The sequence below is a fragment of the Megalobrama amblycephala genome, linkage group LG3 (genome assembly GCF_018812025.1).
Source record: "Megalobrama amblycephala isolate DHTTF-2021 linkage group LG3, ASM1881202v1, whole genome shotgun sequence".
Classification (NCBI taxonomy): Eukaryota; Metazoa; Chordata; class Actinopteri; order Cypriniformes; family Xenocyprididae; genus Megalobrama; species Megalobrama amblycephala.
The window spans coordinates 61321099-61341622 of NC_063046.1; the positions used below are offsets into that span (position 1 = coordinate 61321099).

Here is a 20524-nt window from a genome sequence, read left to right on the forward strand (position 1 = left end):
ATCATCTGCTATCATTAAGTTGTTCTTGCTGAACATTTCTAGTTTTAATCTGTATGTTTTGGTTCCTCACAGGTTTAAAATTGGCAGTGATCCTGCCGGCTGGCTGAATCTAAATCAAGACACTGGACTGATTAAAGTCAGGAACCATATGTATAAAGAATCTCCCCATGTGAAAGATGGCAAATACACAGCTATCATTTGGGCCGTTGATGATGGTAATTTGTATTTCTTTTTAAGAGAAGACTTCTTGCTAGCACAGCCTTTTTCTAACATTTGTGATTGTGTGCAGGTGATGCTCCAGCGACAGGCACTGGAACCCTGGTAATTCAACTGGAGGATCCAAGCAATTCATTCTGTCTGCGATGATTTGTCTATCAACCCTGTGCCCACTTCTGCTGTGAAGAAGGTTAAACAAGGTTAAATCCAAAAGAGAAGTTTATTTTATAATTGAATTAGAGCACATCTATCTATCTATCTATCTATCTATCTATCTATCTATCTATCTATCTATCTATCTATCTATCTATCTATCTATCTATCATCAAGTCAAGTCACCTTTATTTATATAATGCTTTTTACAATGCAGATTGTGTCAAAGCAGCTTTACAGTGATAACTGGTATATAATTTTGGCTGCACAGCAGCTCTTAAAGAATAGTGTCAATGCAGGCAGATCAAAGCACTGTTGAATATCAAATGTCAAGTCAAATGTCAAGTGTCCCCAACTAAGCAAGCCAAAGGCGACAGCGGCAAGGAACCCAAACTCCAACAGGTGACATCAGGTGACAAACAGGTGGCAAATAGATGTTAAAATGGAGGAAAAAAACCTTGGGAGAAACCAGGCTTAGTCGGGGGGCCAGTTCTCCTCTGGCGAACAGTGCTTTGTTATGATTCAGGTTGCTATCATAAGTCTGATAGGATCGCAACATTCAAAGTATTTATTCCAGTTCAATCCAGTTGAGGATCGTATTCATCACGCCGGTATGGACGGTTGTTGAGGAGCTGCGCTACTGGTTGATGATGTCTTCACAGTGGATGATCTAGTCGACTCAATCTCTGCTGATACTTCAGGGCTGCGTTGTGGTCGTGTCAAGGCGCAGGTCCTTGGTCTCACCTGGATACGGCCTGGATCCGGTTGACTACAGTAAACCTCGGGATAAACAGAAAGACTAACATTAGCGTAGCTGCCATTCTTTTTCTGATGTAACGAGTACATCTGGTGTTATAGGAAGTGTTCCCGGTTCCGGCTGACCTAATTTATGCAGCTTAATAATCCTTTAACGGATTTGAAAATATAAATTGATAATGTGTTATGTGTATCCCAGGTTAAAGAGATGCGTTTTTAGTCTAGATTTAAACTGACAGAGTGTGTCTGCTTCACGAACAATGCTAGGAAGATTGTTCCAGAGTTTAGGTGCCAAATAGGAGAAGGATCTACCGCCTGTGGTTGATTTTGATATTCTAGGTATTATCAGCTGGCCTGAATTCTGAGATCGCAATAAACGTGAAGGACTATAATGCTTTAAGAGCTCACTTAGGTACTGGGGAGCTAAACCATTTAGTGCTTTGTAAGTAATTTAGCAAGATTTTAAAATCTATACGATGTTTAACAGGAAGCCAATGCAGTGACGACAGAACTGGGCTAATATGGTCATACTTCCTAGTTCTAGTAAGAACTCTAGCTGCTGCATTTTGTACGAGCTGCAGTTTATTTATCAAGCGAGCAGAACAACCACCCAGTAGAGCGTTACAGTAATCTAGCCTTGAGGTCATGAACGCATGAACTAACTGTTCTGCATTCTTCATTGAGATCATATGTCGTAGTTTAGACATATTTTTTAGATGGAAGAATGCGGTTTTACAGATGATCTTTTCAAATGAAAGATTGGTATCAAAGAGCACACCCAGGTTCCTAGCTGACGATGAAGATTTAACAGAGCAGCCATCAAGTGTTAGACAGTATTCTAGGACCTCCTGTGTATTGTAACAGTTATTATGTGAAGAAGTTTTTGGTCCATTAGAATCTCTGTTTCTGAATTTAGTAGTAGGAAATTACTGGTCATCCAATTTTTTTATATCAGCTATGCATTCTGTTAATTTTGTGAATTGGTAAGTTTCGTCAAGGCGTGAAGAAATATAGAGCTGAGTATCATCAGCGTAACAGTGAAAACTAACGCCATGATTCCTAATGATATCTCCCAAGGGTAGCATGTACAGAGTGAAAAGCAACGGTCCTAGTACTGAGCCTTGCGGTACTCCATATTGAACTTGTGATCGATATGACCTCTCTTCTACTACAAACTGATAACGGTCAGATAAGTAAGATTTGAACCATGACAATGCAATTCCACTAATGCCAAGACTAATTAATACTGAATTTACTTAAGATGGATACTGACACCATTTTCTTTAAGAGCTGCTGTGCAGCCAAAATTATATATCAGTTATCACTCTAAAGCTGCTTTGACACAATCTGCATTGTAAAAAGCACTATATAAATAAAGGTGACTTGACTTGACAACACTGACGAGAGCGGACAAAGAAATGAAGCTCTAGCGCAAGTTCTGCCGGGAAGACTCAAATGTTAGGTCACTATTAATTCAGATCTACCCAATCATTATCTAACACTTGGAGTATAAAAGATTGGTACTTACACTTGTCTGAGTTCGCAGATGCTGACGCGAACTTCATTAATGTAGCGTCAGTTGCAAACCTTACAAATGTCTTCTAACAGTCATATTGTGTGCGCATATTCAGATTCCGAAGAGGATTTTGTTCCACCATCTCCTCTTCCCCTGCGTCGTAGTTCACGCATTCAGTGCCGCGACACCTCATGGGCTCAGTGGTCTTCGGATAAAATAATCAACACTCTCGAAGCAGTCGGAATACCTCTCAGTCAAGGATTATCCAGAGAAGACCTGCTTCTCATGGCCCAAAATACCCTGGGTAGTCCACCTATTACGGCCGACACCGCTGCTTCAACTTCAGCGCCGTCAGGCCAGACTAAGCAAACCGGCAAGAAGAGGGCAGCCAAGTCATCTTCTCCACATCCAGCCAAAAGATCCTCTCAGTCAGTACGGATAACTTCTCCCACGGCCGTCTCCGGATCCGTGGATGTTAATTTGCAGCTCATTCAGGTCGTTCATAGCCTTTCAGACACTGTCAAAGGCTTAGAATCGAAGGTTTCGAAATTCGAAAATTCCTTCACGACTTCTAACCTTTCAGCAAATCCTCCTTCAAGATCTCTAGTAATTCCAACGGATCTTCCTCCACCTGCCGGATTAAGCTTTTCATCGTGTCTGCCTTCGACCTCCTCTGCACTGCCAGCTTCTCATCATACGATCCAGACGCCATTCCAACAGGTTTCTGCCCCGCCCGTTACATCAAACTTCAGTCTCTCCACGGCTCTTCCAGCCCAAGAGTTTGGTAGGCGTTTTGTTTCACCTGCTGCAGTCACGGTGTCTCCCCAAATAAGAGCTAACATCATCCAAGGTAAGGATATAAACCTGGCAACTTTATTGCTTCCTTCACCCGCAGCTGACAGACAAATGGTGGATTGTGGTGACGTGGCAGTATTTCTCAAAACGTCTGATCCCAGATTACAACGTAATCTCTCATTTGGCGAATTCGTTATCGCTTTCAGCATTTACCGAGACATTTTGTGCCAAGCTTTCCCAGATCGAAGGGAAGAACTCGATCTTTACTTATCAATGATGGCGGATTTTAATCAAAGATATGGAGGGACATTATTTTATGAATATCATAAATCTTTCTCTGCTAAATCTGCTTCTTTCATTTGTCTGTACAACACAAAACTGAACTGGTCCGTCACAGACACTGAACTGCTCGTCCGTCATTTTGGCGGTCAAAAGATCTTATCATGTGCTATATGCAGCGCTCACGGACACTCGGCTTCATTCTGCCCTAAAGCATTCGCTACCAAAGATCAGGCCGCTGTCCATAGTGCTGAAAACGTAAGAGCTCCTCTTGACCGTAGAGGTCGCCCTATTGTGGAATTTAACGGCATTAACCTATGTAATAATTTCAATGAATCTGTTTGTACTTTTTCTCAATGTAAATTTGCTCATGTTTGTAGCTTTTGCAAGGATCCACACCCAAAATCAGTCTGCCCTCACCAGTACAGGCCAGCAACCCGAGGGAAGGCCCAAATTCGGAAAAAATTCTGAACAGACACCCATCAACACCTATTAATATTCCAGTTCTCTCTAGCTATCTCTCTTTTCACCCCGACCCAACTTTTGTTGATTACTTAATCACCGGTTTGTCCCAAGGGTTTCGGGTGGGCATCCTTTCCCAACTTACATCTTCCTTTGTGACTAAAAACCTTCAATCTGCTCTATCAGAGCCCGACGTAGTTTCAGCTCTGTTAGAGAAGGAAGTAAATAAAGGTTATGTTATTGGCCCTTTTGCTTCTCCTCCTTTTTCTCCTTTCCGGATCAATTCTATCGGCGTTGCTACCCATAAATATTCTGGTAAAAAACGTCTCATCTTTGAAATGTCTTCTCCTCATTCCATTCATACTGCAAGCGTTAACGAACTAATTCCCTTAGCTCCGTTTTCTCTGCATTATGCTTCTGTTGATAATGCCATTCATTTAATCAAGATAGCTGGTCAAGGCGTTTGGTTAGCTAAAGCTGACATTACCGATGCCTTCAAGACCATGCCCATTCACCCCTCCGACTGGCCATTGTTCGGCGTTAGATGGGAATCAAAGTTTTACTTTGCAGTGAGGCTCACATTCGGGTGTAGAAGTAGTCCCCACATTTTTAATTCCCTTTCAGAAGCACTGTGTTGGATCCTGCTATTAAACGCCTGTAAGCTTCCTTTTGTTTTACATTTGCTTGATGATTTTTTGCTTATTGATTTTCCTTCTTCCCAATCTTCAATTCTTGACACGCTTAAACAAGTTTTTAGTGATGTTGGCGTTCCCCTTTCGGAAGAGAAAACCCTGGGCCCCTCAACTACGCTAGAATTTCTCGGCATCTTACTCGATACGGTTAACATGCAAGCCTCTCTTCCAAATGAGAAGCTTCTACGAATCAGGGAGTTTCTTGAATCTTTTTCTTCGTTACGATCCGTATCTAAGCGCGACATGCTTTCTCTGCTCGGTCACCTAAATTTCGCGATGAGTATTATTCCTCAAGGCAGGACATTTATTTCTCGTTTGTTAACTCTTGCTCACTCCGTGCCAAAATTAAGCGATCCAATTCGGTTAGAAGAAGGGTGTTTGTCCGATCTCAGTTTTTGGTCGCACTTACTAAATCATTGGAACGGTATTTCCTTTTTCTATAATGAAGCTCCTGAATCATCCGAAGATTTGCAATTGTTCACTGTCGCTGCCCCTTCTATTGGTTTTGGGGGTTTCTTTCAAGGGCAATGGTTTGCCTGAGAAATGGCCAAAAGCATTTCCTAAGCCTGAATCAGGTTCCGTCTCTTCCGCGCTCCATGAAATCTATCCTTTGGCGGTAGCTAGTGTTCTCTGGGGCTCCGAGTGGTCTCGCAAACGTATTATGATGTTTTGTGATAACAAAGCTACGGTAGCTATTATCAACAAAGGTAGATCTTCCAGTCTGACCATTATGCCATTTCTGAGACGTTTAATCTGGCAATCCGTCGTTCATAATTTCATCATTATGGCTTCGCACATTCCTGGTCACTGTAATATCATTGCTGACTCTCTGTCTCGTTTTCGTTTTCAGGCTTTCAGACGGCTCTGCCCTTCAGCCAATCAGGATCCAACTCCCTGCCCTCCGCTAGCAAAGATAATATTAAACTAGACCAATTGCTCAAATCGGCTAGTCACTATATCTCCAAAGGCGTGGCTTCTTCCACACTCAAGGCTTATACTTCAGCATGGTCTTCATTTCTTATGTTTTGTTTTTCCTTTCAGATTCCGCTATTTCCCATTTTAATATCGACCGTCTGTGCTTTTCTAGTTCACAATTTTGAAAATCGCAATCAAAAAAATTCTTCCATTCGTAGGTTGCTCGCAGGCATTCAATTTTATGCAAGGTATTTTAATCCTAATTATCCTAGTCTTTTCACTGTACCATCTATTCGTTTGTTACTCAAAGGCATGGCTAACTCGTCCAGCAGACGTCCAGATCGCCGCCTTCCAATTACTTTATTTTACAAAGATTAATTCTTTCCATCCGTCTCTTTTCCCCTTATATTAACACTCTGCTAGAAGCTGTGTTTCTATCAGCTTTCTACGGTTTTATGCGCCCAGGGGAATTTACTTCAGATTCTAAACATTTCAATCCGACCCGCTGTCTTTATTTTTCTGATTTATGTTTTTGACCCAAATTCCTTACTCTTTTTCTGAAGCATTCTAAGAATGATTCTCAAGGATCTGGTGTCACTCTAACTTTTTTCAAACTTAATAACAGCTTCTGCCCTTTCTACTCTATGATTAAATATCTCAAAGTCCGGCCTAAAACTCCTGATCACTTTCCCCTTTTTCTTTTACCCAATGGAGCACCCCTCACTAAAGCTTGGTTTAGGACTCATTTAGCTACTGCCATAGGAAGCTGCAACTTTTCCCCCTTGCTATATACTGGTCATTCCTTTAGGATCGGGGCTGCCACCACAGCAGCCAAACGAGGTGTTTTATCTTCAGCCATCAAGCTTCTGGGCAGATGGTCCTCCTCTGCATTTGAATCTTATATCAGACCAGATTCTAAAACCATCCTCGAAGCTCAGCAAGCTCTCTCAAGTCAAGATTAAGGTATTTTCATGCAAATACTGGTGGTGGTGTATGTTTACGTATTTCATTTTACTATTTTCAGCTTCTATAGCTTTGAATTTTTGGTGCTCGGGGCGGCTTTGTCTCCGTTAGGCCATTGAGGCCTCGTATACATGTGGTCAGTGTGGCCTTGTTTCTGTGTGGCCGATCGCGGCCTTGTCTCTGTATGGCCTATCGTGGTCATGTGGCCGATCGCGGCATTGTCTCTGTGTGACCTATCATGATCGTATGGACGATCGCGGCCTTGTCTCTGTGTGACCTATCGTGTGACCTCTGTGTGACCTATCGAGGCCTCTGTGTGGCCTATCGTGGTGTGACCTATCGTGGTCGTGTGGCCAATCGCGGCCTTGTCTCTGTGTGACCTATCGTGGTCGTGTGGCCGATCGCGGCCTTGTCTCTGTGTGGCCTATCGTGGTCGTGTGGCCGATCGTGGCCTTGTCTCTGTGTGACCTATCGTGGTCGTGTGGCCAATCGCGGCCTTGTCTCTATGTTGCTTTTTTTCCCTGTTCTTTCTCCTTCTCTTATTATGTTTTAATTTGTTTTTTCTCTGTTTCAGGAACTGCAAGATTCTCCTCTGGTGGGTATACATTCCCTCTCACAGTTTTTGAGGGGAGTGTGGGCTCCGTACTGACGGTCACGTCTCGCCACCATTTTTGGGGGTTGGCTACGCCCCTGCCTTCAGCTTCAGGCAGGAAATGCAAAGTCTGCAACCCTCAGGACGTGAGCTACGGACGGGGCCTACGCCAAAGATCATTAACTTTATATATATATTCTGCTTGCTGTTTGGTAATAAATATCAGTGTTTCATTATCTTGCCTCCCGAGTCTTTCTGGTAGAACAACAGAAAAGCAGGAACTTGCATATTGTGGATTAATGAGGTTTAATGAGTAAGGTGATTAATGAGACAGCTGATAAACATGAACTAATAATAATGGTGACCATGGAGATTGATGAGAGGCGGGAACTTATAACAAAGGAACACAGGAACCAATGAAAATCAAGCAAAGAGTCCAAAACAAACAAACAAACATGTGACAATATCAAATAACTTGGGGTACTGTCTGTTCACCTTACAAAATAAGCCGGTGGAGGTGGAATATGAATTGTCAAACTAAACAAACTTGAAATTCATTTAAGAACACGATTTCTCAGTCCCTTTTTAAGTAAATTTTAAGTATCTTGCCATTGTAATTTCATTGAGCTGAGGTTTGTTAGTAGACAAATTTAATTTAAATTTAAATAATTTAAGTACATTGTAATTCAATTGTTTAAAATCTTGGCACACAGTGAACGTTTAACATCCCACCTATTTAGTTGCATTTAGCAATTTTATGCACTTATCTATGTATGATATTCTTATTTTAATAAATTCCCTTTCATTACATGTCTTCCTTGTGTTAATAATACTGTAACAGGCTCTACAAATTAACATCTCACGAATCTTTAACATTGGTCATATGACAAACTCAATATTAATTAATATTAACAATATTGATTTGACTCAACCTATGAGAGCCACCAATTTCTGGTGTTCTGAGAAAGCAGACCACAAACACTTATAACAGTTTGTTCCCCTTTTTTACAATAAGTCAGTCTGCTGACCCCGCCGCAGAATTGTTGACTTCCTCTTTCAGGAGCCAGACACTTCCTCTCCTGTATGTCAAGGCAGCTGTTCCAGAAGCTGGTCTCATCTTAGAAAAGAACATGAATCAAATTGATCATTTTTAAATTTTGATCATAATTATTTCAGAAAATTCAGGGTTGTATTGTTGTTCCTTCACAACCAGTCACTCTCAAAAACGTTCACATGCTCTGTTCCTGAGGAATAACCTCTACCTAAACGTCTACCCAAACTGTTGAGACCATCACATCTTTCATGAAGCAGTTTAAGACACCTCTTCTGCAAGAACTTAAGCACCCACACCATAAAACAAGTCACGCATACACTTCCACAAAAAGCCTTTTCTTCTCAGCATTTCTTCTCTTCTCTAATTTGATTTCTAATCTAGTTGTCAAATAAACCTGACATTGTATATTATGAATATTGTAAAAGTAAAATTTAAGCAAAAATATCTGAAAAACAGACGTCAAAGATGAATTAAGAACTCTTTATTTTTTATTACCAAAATTGAAGACACCTGAAGATAACAAGCAGAATCACTGAAGGAAAGAGAAACACAAGAATTAACAGAGGTTTACATGTTAATGTTGATTTTATTGAAAATGTTTGGTCACCATTACGGCAATCAGTCTTTCATTTAGTTGGGTAGTTTGATTCTTTGCTTTTTATGTCAGTTTGTGGTTTTTGTAATGGTGTTTGCTAATTTTACACATTTTAAATGGTTGACTTTTAAGCAATTCATTTGATTAATTCTAACTCAATTCTTATATGTTGAGTTTAATTAATAATATTGCTCGTAATCTGTTGCCACAATTTTATAGAGTAGATAGAGCATATTACTTTTTACAGTGCTGAATGTATTTGGATTGTGTAGGAAACCAAAACACAAAACCTGACTCAGTTGGGACTCAAACCAGAATAGAATAGAAGAGTGAGGAAACAATCAATGACTTTGTCCATCAGATTGATCAGAGATGCATGAGAAGGAAGACAGATGAATCAAATGCAGCATTTTACATTGAATAGTTTTTTTTTTTAGGATTTTTATACTACGAGTTATAAAAATTTACACTTTACTAGTTCTTATAACTGAGTTCCTATAACTACCCAGTGTGAAAGCCCCTAATGACCACACAGAGTCAGGACCTCGGTTTAATGTCTCATCCAAGAGATGGTGCTTTTTACGGTATGGTGTCCCTATCACTATACTGGGGCATTAGGACCCAGACAGACCACAGGATAAACACCCTCTGCTGGCCTCACTAACACCTCTTGTGTGTGAAACATCATTTGCAATTTCTGTTCTTAACTGTTTTAGTGTCTGGCGGAAAAGTTTGAGAGAATTGGAGCGTGATCTTTGTGGTTGTGCACTCGGGGCAGTTTGGGTAGGCTTTCAACTGAAATTGCAAAGTGTTTGGAATGATTTTATAGTAATTGTTCTGCTGCTAAGATTTACTACATATTTCAGAATACTGCACAAATGCACAAATTGTGATATTATTTTGTTTTAAATGTGTTTTATCAGTTTGGAAAGTAGTGTGTTAACATTTGACAAATGTGCTGCACATATATAGGGATTTTTTAGGTTTATGGATTTTGAAAGATGCAGATTAAATGAAATGAAAAGTTATTCACTGTTTAGTCCTAATATCAGTTATCACTCTAAAGCTGCTTTGACACAATCTGCATTGTAAAAAGCACTATATAAATAAAGGTGACTTGACTTGACAACACTGACGAGAGCGGACAAAGAAATGAAGCTCTAGCGCAAGTTCTGCCGGGAAGACTCAAATGTTAGGTCACTATTAATTCAGATCTACCCAATCATTATCTAACACTTGGAGTATAAAAGATTGGTACTTACACTTGTCTGAGTTCGCAGATGCTGACGCGAACTTCATTAATGTAGCGTCAGTTGCAAACCTTACAAATGTCTTCTAACAGTCATATTGTGTGCGCATATTCAGATTCCGAAGAGGATTTTGTTCCACCATCTCCTCTTCCCCTGCGTCGTAGTTCACGCATTCAGTGCCGCGACACCTCATGGGCTCAGTGGTCTTCGGATAAAATAATCAACACTCTCGAAGCAGTCGGAATACCTCTCAGTCAAGGATTATCCAGAGAAGACCTGCTTCTCATGGCCCAAAATACCCTGGGTAGTCCACCTATTACGGCCGACACCGCTGCTTCAACTTCAGCGCCGTCAGGCCAGACTAAGCAAACCGGCAAGAAGAGGGCAGCCAAGTCATCTTCTCCACATCCAGCCAAAAGATCCTCTCAGTCAGTACGGATAACTTCTCCCACGGCCGTCTCCGGATCCGTGGATGTTAATTTGCAGCTCATTCAGGTCGTTCATAGCCTTTCAGACACTGTCAAAGGCTTAGAATCGAAGGTTTCGAAATTCGAAAATTCCTTCACGACTTCTAACCTTTCAGCAAATCCTCCTTCAAGATCTCTAGTAATTCCAACGGATCTTCCTCCACCTGCCGGATTAAGCTTTTCATCGTGTCTGCCTTCGACCTCCTCTGCACTGCCAGCTTCTCATCATACGATCCAGACGCCATTCCAACAGGTTTCTGCCCCGCCCGTTACATCAAACTTCAGTCTCTCCACGGCTCTTCCAGCCCAAGAGTTTGGTAGGCGTTTTGTTTCACCTGCTGCAGTCACGGTGTCTCCCCAAATAAGAGCTAACATCATCCAAGGTAAGGATATAAACCTGGCAACTTTATTGCTTCCTTCACCCGCAGCTGACAGACAAATGGTGGATTGTGGTGACGTGGCAGTATTTCTCAAAACGTCTGATCCCAGATTACAACGTAATCTCTCATTTGGCGAATTCGTTATCGCTTTCAGCATTTACCGAGACATTTTGTGCCAAGCTTTCCCAGATCGAAGGGAAGAACTCGATCTTTACTTATCAATGATGGCGGATTTTAATCAAAGATATGGAGGGACATTATTTTATGAATATCATAAATCTTTCTCTGCTAAATCTGCTTCTTTCATTTGTCTGTACAACACAAAACTGAACTGGTCCGTCACAGACACTGAACTGCTCGTCCGTCATTTTGGCGGTCAAAAGATCTTATCATGTGCTATATGCAGCGCTCACGGACACTCGGCTTCATTCTGCCCTAAAGCATTCGCTACCAAAGATCAGGCCGCTGTCCATAGTGCTGAAAACGTAAGAGCTCCTCTTGACCGTAGAGGTCGCCCTATTGTGGAATTTAACGGCATTAACCTATGTAATAATTTCAATGAATCTGTTTGTACTTTTTCTCAATGTAAATTTGCTCATGTTTGTAGCTTTTGCAAGGATCCACACCCAAAATCAGTCTGCCCTCACCAGTACAGGCCAGCAACCCGAGGGAAGGCCCAAATTCGGAAAAAATTCTGAACAGACACCCATCAACACCTATTAATATTCCAGTTCTCTCTAGCTATCTCTCTTTTCACCCCGACCCAACTTTTGTTGATTACTTAATCACCGGTTTGTCCCAAGGGTTTCGGGTGGGCATCCTTTCCCAACTTACATCTTCCTTTGTGACTAAAAACCTTCAATCTGCTCTATCAGAGCCCGACGTAGTTTCAGCTCTGTTAGAGAAGGAAGTAAATAAAGGTTATGTTATTGGCCCTTTTGCTTCTCCTCCTTTTTCTCCTTTCCGGATCAATTCTATCGGCGTTGCTACCCATAAATATTCTGGTAAAAAACGTCTCATCTTTGAAATGTCTTCTCCTCATTCCATTCATACTGCAAGCGTTAACGAACTAATTCCCTTAGCTCCGTTTTCTCTGCATTATGCTTCTGTTGATAATGCCATTCATTTAATCAAGATAGCTGGTCAAGGCGTTTGGTTAGCTAAAGCTGACATTACCGATGCCTTCAAGACCATGCCCATTCACCCCTCCGACTGGCCATTGTTCGGCGTTAGATGGGAATCAAAGTTTTACTTTGCAGTGAGGCTCACATTCGGGTGTAGAAGTAGTCCCCACATTTTTAATTCCCTTTCAGAAGCACTGTGTTGGATCCTGCTATTAAACGCCTGTAAGCTTCCTTTTGTTTTACATTTGCTTGATGATTTTTTGCTTATTGATTTTCCTTCTTCCCAATCTTCAATTCTTGACACGCCTAAACAAGTTTTTAGTGATGTTGGCGTTCCCCTTTCGGAAGAGAAAACCCTGGGCCCCTCAACTACGCTAGAATTTCTCGGCATCTTACTCGATACGGTTAACATGCAAGCCTCTCTTCCAAATGAGAAGCTTCTACGAATCAGGGAGTTTCTTGAATCTTTTTCTTCGTTACGATCCGTATCTAAGCGCGACATGCTTTCTCTGCTCGGTCACCTAAATTTCGCGATGAGTATTATTCCTCAAGGCAGGACATTTATTTCTCGTTTGTTAACTCTTGCTCACTCCGTGCCAAAATTAAGCGATCCAATTCGGTTAGAAGAAGGGTGTTTGTCCGATCTCAGTTTTTGGTCGCACTTACTAAATCATTAGAACGGTATTTCCTTTTTCTATAATGAAGCTCCTGAATCATCTGAAGATTTGCAATTGTTCACTGTCGCTGCCCCTTCTATTGGTTTTGGGGGTTTCTTTCAAGGGCAATGGTTTGCCGAGAAATGGCCAAAAGCATTTCCTAAGCCTGAATCAGGTTCCGTCTCTTCCGCGCTCCATGAAATCTATCCTTTGGCGGTAGCTAGTGTTCTCTGGGGCTCCGAGTGGTCTCGCAAACGTATTATGATGTTTTGTGATAACAAAGCTACGGTAGCTATTATCAACAAAGGTAGATCTTCCAGTCTGACCATTATGCCATTTCTGAGACGTTTAATCTGGCAATCCGTCGTTCATAATTTCATCATTATGGCTTCGCACATTCCTGGTCACTGTAATATCATTGCTGACTCTCTGTCTCGTTTTCGTTTTCAGGCTTTCAGACGGCTCTGCCCTTCAGCCAATCAGGATCCAACTCCCTGCCCTCCGCTAGCAAAGATAATATTAAACTAGACCAATTGCTCAAATCGGCTAGTCACTATATCTCCAAAGGCGTGGCTTCTTCCACACTCAAGGCTTATACTTCAGCATGGTCTTCATTTCTTATGTTTTGTTTTTCCTTTCAGATTCCGCTATTTCCCATTTTAATATCGACCGTCTGTGCTTTTCTAGTTCACAATTTTGAAAATCGCAATCAAAACAATTCTTCCATTCGTAGGTTGCTCGCAGGCATTCAATTTTATGCAAGGTATTTTAATCCTAATTATCCTAGTCTTTTCACTGTACCATCTATTCGTTTGTTACTCAAAGGCATGGCTAACTCGTCCAGCAGACGTCCAGATCGCCGCCTTCCAATTACTTTATTTTACAAAGATTAATTCTTTCCATCCGTCTCTTTTCCCCTTATATTAACACTCTGCTAGAAGCTGTGTTTCTATCAGCTTTCTACGGTTTTATGCGCCCAGGGGAATTTACTTCAGATTCTAAACATTTCAATCCGACCCGCTGTCTTTATTTTTCTGATTTATGTTTTTGACCCAAATTCCTTACTCTTTTTCTGAAGCATTCTAAGAATGATTCTCAAGGATCTGGTGTCACTCTAACTTTTTTCAAACTTAATAACAGCTTCTGCCCTTTCTACTCTATGATTAAATATCTCAAAGTCCGGCCTAAAACTCCTGATCACTTTCCCCTTTTTCTTTTACCCAATGGAGCACCCCTCACTAAAGCTTGGTTTAGGACTCATTTAGCTACTGCCATAGGAAGCTGCAACTTTTCCCCCTTGCTATATACTGGTCATTCCTTTAGGATCGGGGCTGCCACCACAGCAGCCAAACGAGGTGTTTTATCTTCAGCCATCAAGCTTCTGGGCAGATGGTCCTCCTCTGCATTTGAATCTTATATCAGACCAGATTCTAAAACCATCCTCGAAGCTCAGCAAGCTCTCTCAAGTCAAGATTAAGGTATTTTCATGCAAATACTGGTGGTGGTGTATGTTTACGTATTTCATTTTACTATTTTCAGCTTCTATAGCTTTGAATTTTTGGTGCTCGGGGCGGCTTTGTCTCCGTTAGGCCATTGAGGCCTCGTATACATGTGGTCAGTGTGGCCTTGTTTCTGTGTGGCCGATCGCGGCCTTGTCTCTGTATGGCCTATCGTGGTCATGTGGCCGATCGCGGCATTGTCTCTGTGTGACCTATCATGATCGTATGGACGATCGCGGCCTTGTCTCTGTGTGACCTATCGTGTGACCTCTGTGTGACCTATCGAGGCCTCTGTGTGGCCTATCGTGGTGTGACCTATCGTGGTCGTGTGGCCAATCGCGGCCTTGTCTCTGTGTGACCTATCGTGGTCGTGTGGCCGATCGCGGCCTTGTCTCTGTGTGGCCTATCGTGGTCGTGTGGCCGATCGTGGCCTTGTCTCTGTGTGACCTATCGTGGTCGTGTGGCCAATCGCGGCCTTGTCTCTATGTTGCTTTTTTTCCCTGTTCTTTCTCCTTCTCTTATTATGTTTTAATTTGTTTTTTCTCTGTTTCAGGAACTGCAAGATTCTCCTCTGGTGGGTATACATTCCCTCTCACAGTTTTTGAGGGGAGTGTGGGCTCCGTACTGACGGTCACGTCTCGCCACCATTTTTGGGGGTTGGCTACGCCCCTGCCTTCAGCTTCAGGCAGGAAATGCAAAGTCTGCAACCCTCAGGACGTGAGCTACGGACGGGGCCTACGCCAAAGATCATTAACTTTATATATATATTCTGCTTGCTGTTTGGTAATAAATATCAGTGTTTCATTATCTTGCCTCCCGAGTCTTTCTGGTAGAACAACAGAAAAGCAGGAACTTGCATATTGTGGATTAATGAGGTTTAATGAGTAAGGTGATTAATGAGACAGCTGATAAACATGAACTAATAATAATGGTGACCATGGAGATTGATGAGAGGCGGGAACTTATAACAAAGGAACACAGGAACCAATGAAAATCAAGCAAAGAGTCCAAAACAAACAAACAAACATGTGACAATATCAAATAACTTGGGGTACTGTCTGTTCACCTTACAAAATAAGCCGGTGGAGGTGGAATATGAATTGTCAAACTAAACAAACTTGAAATTCATTTAAGAACACGATTTCTCAGTCCCTTTTTAAGTAAATTTTAAGTATCTTGCCATTGTAATTTCATTGAGCTGAGGTTTGTTAGTAGACAAATTTAATTTAAATTTAAATAATTTAAGTACATTGTAATTCAATTGTTTAAAATCTTGGCACACAGTGAACGTTTAACATCCCACCTATTTAGTTGCATTTAGCAATTTTATGCACTTATCTATGTATGATATTCTTATTTTAATAAATTCCCTTTCATTACATGTCTTCCTTGTGTTAATAATACTGTAACAGGCTCTACAAATTAACATCTCACGAATCTTTAACATTGGTCATATGACAAACTCAATATTAATTAATATTAACAATATTGATTTGACTCAACCTATGAGAGCCACCAATTTCTGGTGTTCTGAGAAAGCAGACCACAAACACTTATAACAGTTTGTTCCCCTTTTTTACAATAAGTCAGTCTGCTGACCCCGCCGCAGAATTGTTGACTTCCTCTTTCAGGAGCCAGACACTTCCTCTCCTGTATGTCAAGGCAGCTGTTCCAGAAGCTGGTCTCATCTTAGAAAAGAACATGAATCAAATTGATCATTTTTAAATTTTGATCATAATTATTTCAGAAAATTCAGGGTTGTATTGTTGTTCCTTCACAACCAGTCACTCTCAAAAACGTTCACATGCTCTGTTCCTGAGGAATAACCTCTACCTAAACGTCTACCCAAACTGTTGAGACCATCACATCTTTCATGAAGCAGTTTAAGACACCTCTTCTGCAAGAACTTAAGCACCCACACCATAAAACAAGTCACGCATACACTTCCACAAAAAGCCTTTTCTTCTCAGCATTTCTTCTCTTCTCTAATTTGATTTCTAATCTAGTTGTCAAATAAACCTGACATTGTATATTATGAATATTGTAAAAGTAAAATTTAAGCAAAAATATCTGAAAAACAGACGTCAAAGATGAATTAAGAACTCTTTATTTTTTATTACCAAAATTGAAGACACCTGAAGATAACAAGCAGAATCACTGAAGGAAAGAGAAACACAAGAATTAACAGAGGTTTACATGTTAATGTTGATTTTATTGAAAATGTTTGGTCACCATTACGGCAATCAGTCTTTCATTTAGTTGGGTAGTTTGATTCTTTGCTTTTTATGTCAGTTTGTGGTTTTTGTAATGGTGTTTGCTAATTTTACACATTTTAAATGGTTGACTTTTAAGCAATTCATTTGATTAATTCTAACTCAATTCTTATATGTTGAGTTTAATTAATAATATTGCTCGTAATCTGTTGCCACAATTTTATAGAGTAGATAGAGCATATTACTTTTTACAGTGCTGAATGTATTTGGATTGTGTAGGAAACCAAAACACAAAACCTGACTCAGTTGGGACTCAAACCAGAATAGAATAGAAGAGTGAGGAAACAATCAATGACTTTGTCCATCAGATTGATCAGAGATGCATGAGAAGGAAGACAGATGAATCAAATGCAGCATTTTACATTGAATAGTTTTTTTTTTTAGGATTTTTATACTACGAGTTATAAAAATTTACACTTTACTAGTTCTTATAACTGAGTTCCTATAACTACCCAGTGTGAAAGCCCCTAATGACCACACAGAGTCAGGACCTCGGTTTAATGTCTCATCCAAGAGATGGTGCTTTTTACGGTATGGTGTCCCTATCACTATACTGGGGCATTAGGACCCAGACAGACCACAGGATAAACACCCTCTGCTGGCCTCACTAACACCTCTTGTGTGTGAAACATCATTTGCAATTTCTGTTCTTAACTGTTTTAGTGTCTGGCGGAAAAGTTTGAGAGAATTGGAGCGTGATCTTTGTGGTTGTGCACTCGGGGCAGTTTGGGTAGGCTTTCAACTGAAATTGCAAAGTGTTTGGAATGATTTTATAGTAATTGTTCTGCTGCTAAGATTTACTACATATTTCAGAATACTGCACAAATGCACAAATTGTGATATTATTTTGTTTTAAATGTGTTTTATCAGTTTGGAAAGTAGTGTGTTAACATTTGACAAATGTGCTGCACATATATAGGGATTTTTTAGGTTTATGGATTTTGAAAGATGCAGATTAAATGAAATGAAAAGTTATTCACTGTTTAGTCCTCACAGGCTTCTGTTTCACTGTGAGAAAAGTTTTGACAAGTGGCTTCAGTTTTGACCAATGTGTGTTAGCCGTCATTTTTTTTTTTTTTTTTTTTTTTTTTTATAAATATGCAAGAATAACTGTTTGGCTAAGATTCATATCATGATGTTCATGCAGAATTTATAAATATATAACAATAAAACACTATAAATAAATAAATAATTTTCACCAGGTTTCTGGCTGAAAAATATCTGTGACCAGAAACTGCCCTTGAGATTATTGAAAACAGATCCAGCTTTCTTAATATAGTACAGACCTCCTTGGCTCCAGTTAAGTCATAAAAATACTGTACTAAATTGTGAAATACTAATATACTGTACCTTATAATCACTGTCTAATGAAGGTAGTTTAAATTTTGTTTAATAACTTTTTGAACCTGACACCATTCACACTCAAAACAGTGTGTGTAATGAACCCCGCCTCCTAAAAAGATAACACATGTCCCATATGTGGGGATTTGCACAACTCAAGCAGTGAAATAACTGTGCAATCTTAAAAACCAACAAAGAAGTAAGACTTGAAGGACCTTTTGAGACATTATGCTTCAAATGGAGACAATGAAGATTGTGCGATTGGGGGTTATTATTTTCCTCTGTAAGGTAGGATTTTATCAAAGGCACTTTCCAAAAACTTTAGACATCTTTATTAGTGTCTGATAGTTGCAAGTTTTATCATTTCATGAGAAGCTGATTTTATTTCACATTATAAATCCATAAGTCCAGTAATATGTTTAATGAAGTTAAGATGTTTAGTTTATATTAGTTCTCAACATCCAAAACCAAAAAGCAATATCAATAAAATAGTTTAAGAGAAAAAAAAAAAAGTCATGTGTTGTGGTGCTTCATTTGCAAAAAAAAAAAAAAAAAAAAAAAAATACAAAATATAATCTCTGCAGTCTCTGAATAAATGATGCACATCTTTATATTTTACATATGAAACATCTAATTAAATGTCAAAGTGAACATTATTTTATGCCAGTCGCTTCCATTTACTCATGGCAAGCTATTTTATTGTAATCCTGTATTCTTGTAATCTAAAAGCTCAATTTTGATTTAAGAGCAAAATCTTAAGCATGGACATCACACCAAACCCGTTTAACATATTTTCCCTATGATTTTATGATCATTTGAACTCATGAAATACATCTATTTGTGTAAAGTGATTTCAAGGTTCTGATATTACAGTTGTTTATTATTTATTTATTTATTACAATCAGTAGGACACATTTCTCATTACTTATGTCACTTTAATTCTTCACACTGTTCTTCTTACAAATTTTCAGATTAGTACAGCTGTAAATTTCACATCCAAATGGTTCATAGAGGTTTGCTGGTGTTTGTGTCTGAATGAGAAAAGTATTTGTGTAATTTGAAAGATGTCGTCACTGAACACATTTAGTGCCAAAGCAATGATAAATGATCCACAGTTTAGCCCACATAGACTGCTGTTGTGCTGGAAGTGATTAAATAATCAAAATAACTTAAATTTCAAGTGTATGTTACATATATGTTACAAAATGTAATATTTTTCAAATTAGGTCTTTTTGTGTGAATATGTGGAGGGGTCTTCATGTACTCCTGGCTTTGAGTCGGAGTTGCTGGTGTTTAAAGTGCACAGAGATCACCTTCACCAAGGAACAATACTAGGAAGAGGTAAGCTGTGTTCACAAATCACTTTAAATAAAACACTGAAGCAACTTAATATTGAGAGTTTGTTTAAATATTTTTAGTATTTGTCTAAATCTCTCTACACAATGCGATCTTTTTAACTGTGGACTATAACAGTTATAAATTGTATTCACTCTACTAAATTTGTTTTTGTTGTAGCTCACAATGAGTGTTGATTAGTGATGATAATATCAATGTCTCGTCAGTAGCTGATGCTATCAGATCATGGGTGTTCGTCTAACAAAGTTATTTAACAAATTGTTTAACAACACACATTTATCAAATCTTTGAATTGCTCACATTGCAATGACTTTAAAGGTCCCGTTCTTCGTGATCCCATGTTTCAAACTTTAGTTAGTGTGTAATGTTGTTGTTAGAGTATAAATAAAATCTGTAAAATTTTAAAGCTCAAAGTTCAATGCCAAGCGAGATATTTTATTTAACAGAAGTCGCCTACATCGAACGGCCAGTTTGGACTACATCCCTCTACTTCCTTCTTTAATGACGTCACTAAAACAGTTTTTTGACTAACCTCCGCCCACAGGAATACACAAGAGTTGCGTTTGTAGAGTGTGTTTGTCGCCATGTCGTCGAAACGCTGTTATTTTCATCCCGCAGTCCAATCACCGGGTCTGATTCCGGCTCAAATTGATAGGGTAAAATTAAAGACATGTTTACAATAACACTGAGCGCGTGCATCTCCACGTTATGGTAAGAGGTGTGACCTTTCCAGGCAAGATGCGCTAAGCTGCTGTCGAATCACAACACAGGAACCGCTGGCACAATCAGAACTCGTTACGTATTTCTGAAGGAGGGACTTCATAGAACAAGGAAGTCATCAGCCCGTTTTTATGACAGTGGAAACAGCGGTATACAGTAAATTATGTGAAAAATACTTTGTTTTTTTACACGCGAAACATGAACACATGTTATATTGCACACTATAAACACAATCAAAGCTTCAAAAAACACGAAAAACGGGACCTTTAAAAGTGTTTTGTTCAAGACTCGCATCTTTATGAGTAAATGAGGAACATCAGCCATCACTTGTCGCACTACACTAGTTCTGCTGCTGTGAGGCGTTACATGAAGCAGGATCCTGAGGATCTGATGTTGAGCTTGAGGCTATAGAGAACAAGATGGATTTCTCCCTTTCGTTTCTTGCTCTCACCGGACTGTCTGCAGTGTGT

General features: G+C 39.8%; 1 protein-coding gene across 1 annotated transcript in view; it reads left to right on the forward strand.

Annotated features, from left to right (window-relative positions):
• The window catches only part of LOC125265855 (protocadherin-16-like), a 204641-nt gene that overhangs the window by 155189 nt on the left and 28928 nt on the right, over window positions 1-20524 (forward strand). The window contains exon 10 of the mRNA XM_048186393.1: window positions 19205-19319. Within this exon, the coding sequence (XP_048042350.1) occupies window positions 19205-19319 (115 nt within the window). The remainder of the gene's footprint in view (window positions 1-19204; window positions 19320-20524) is intronic.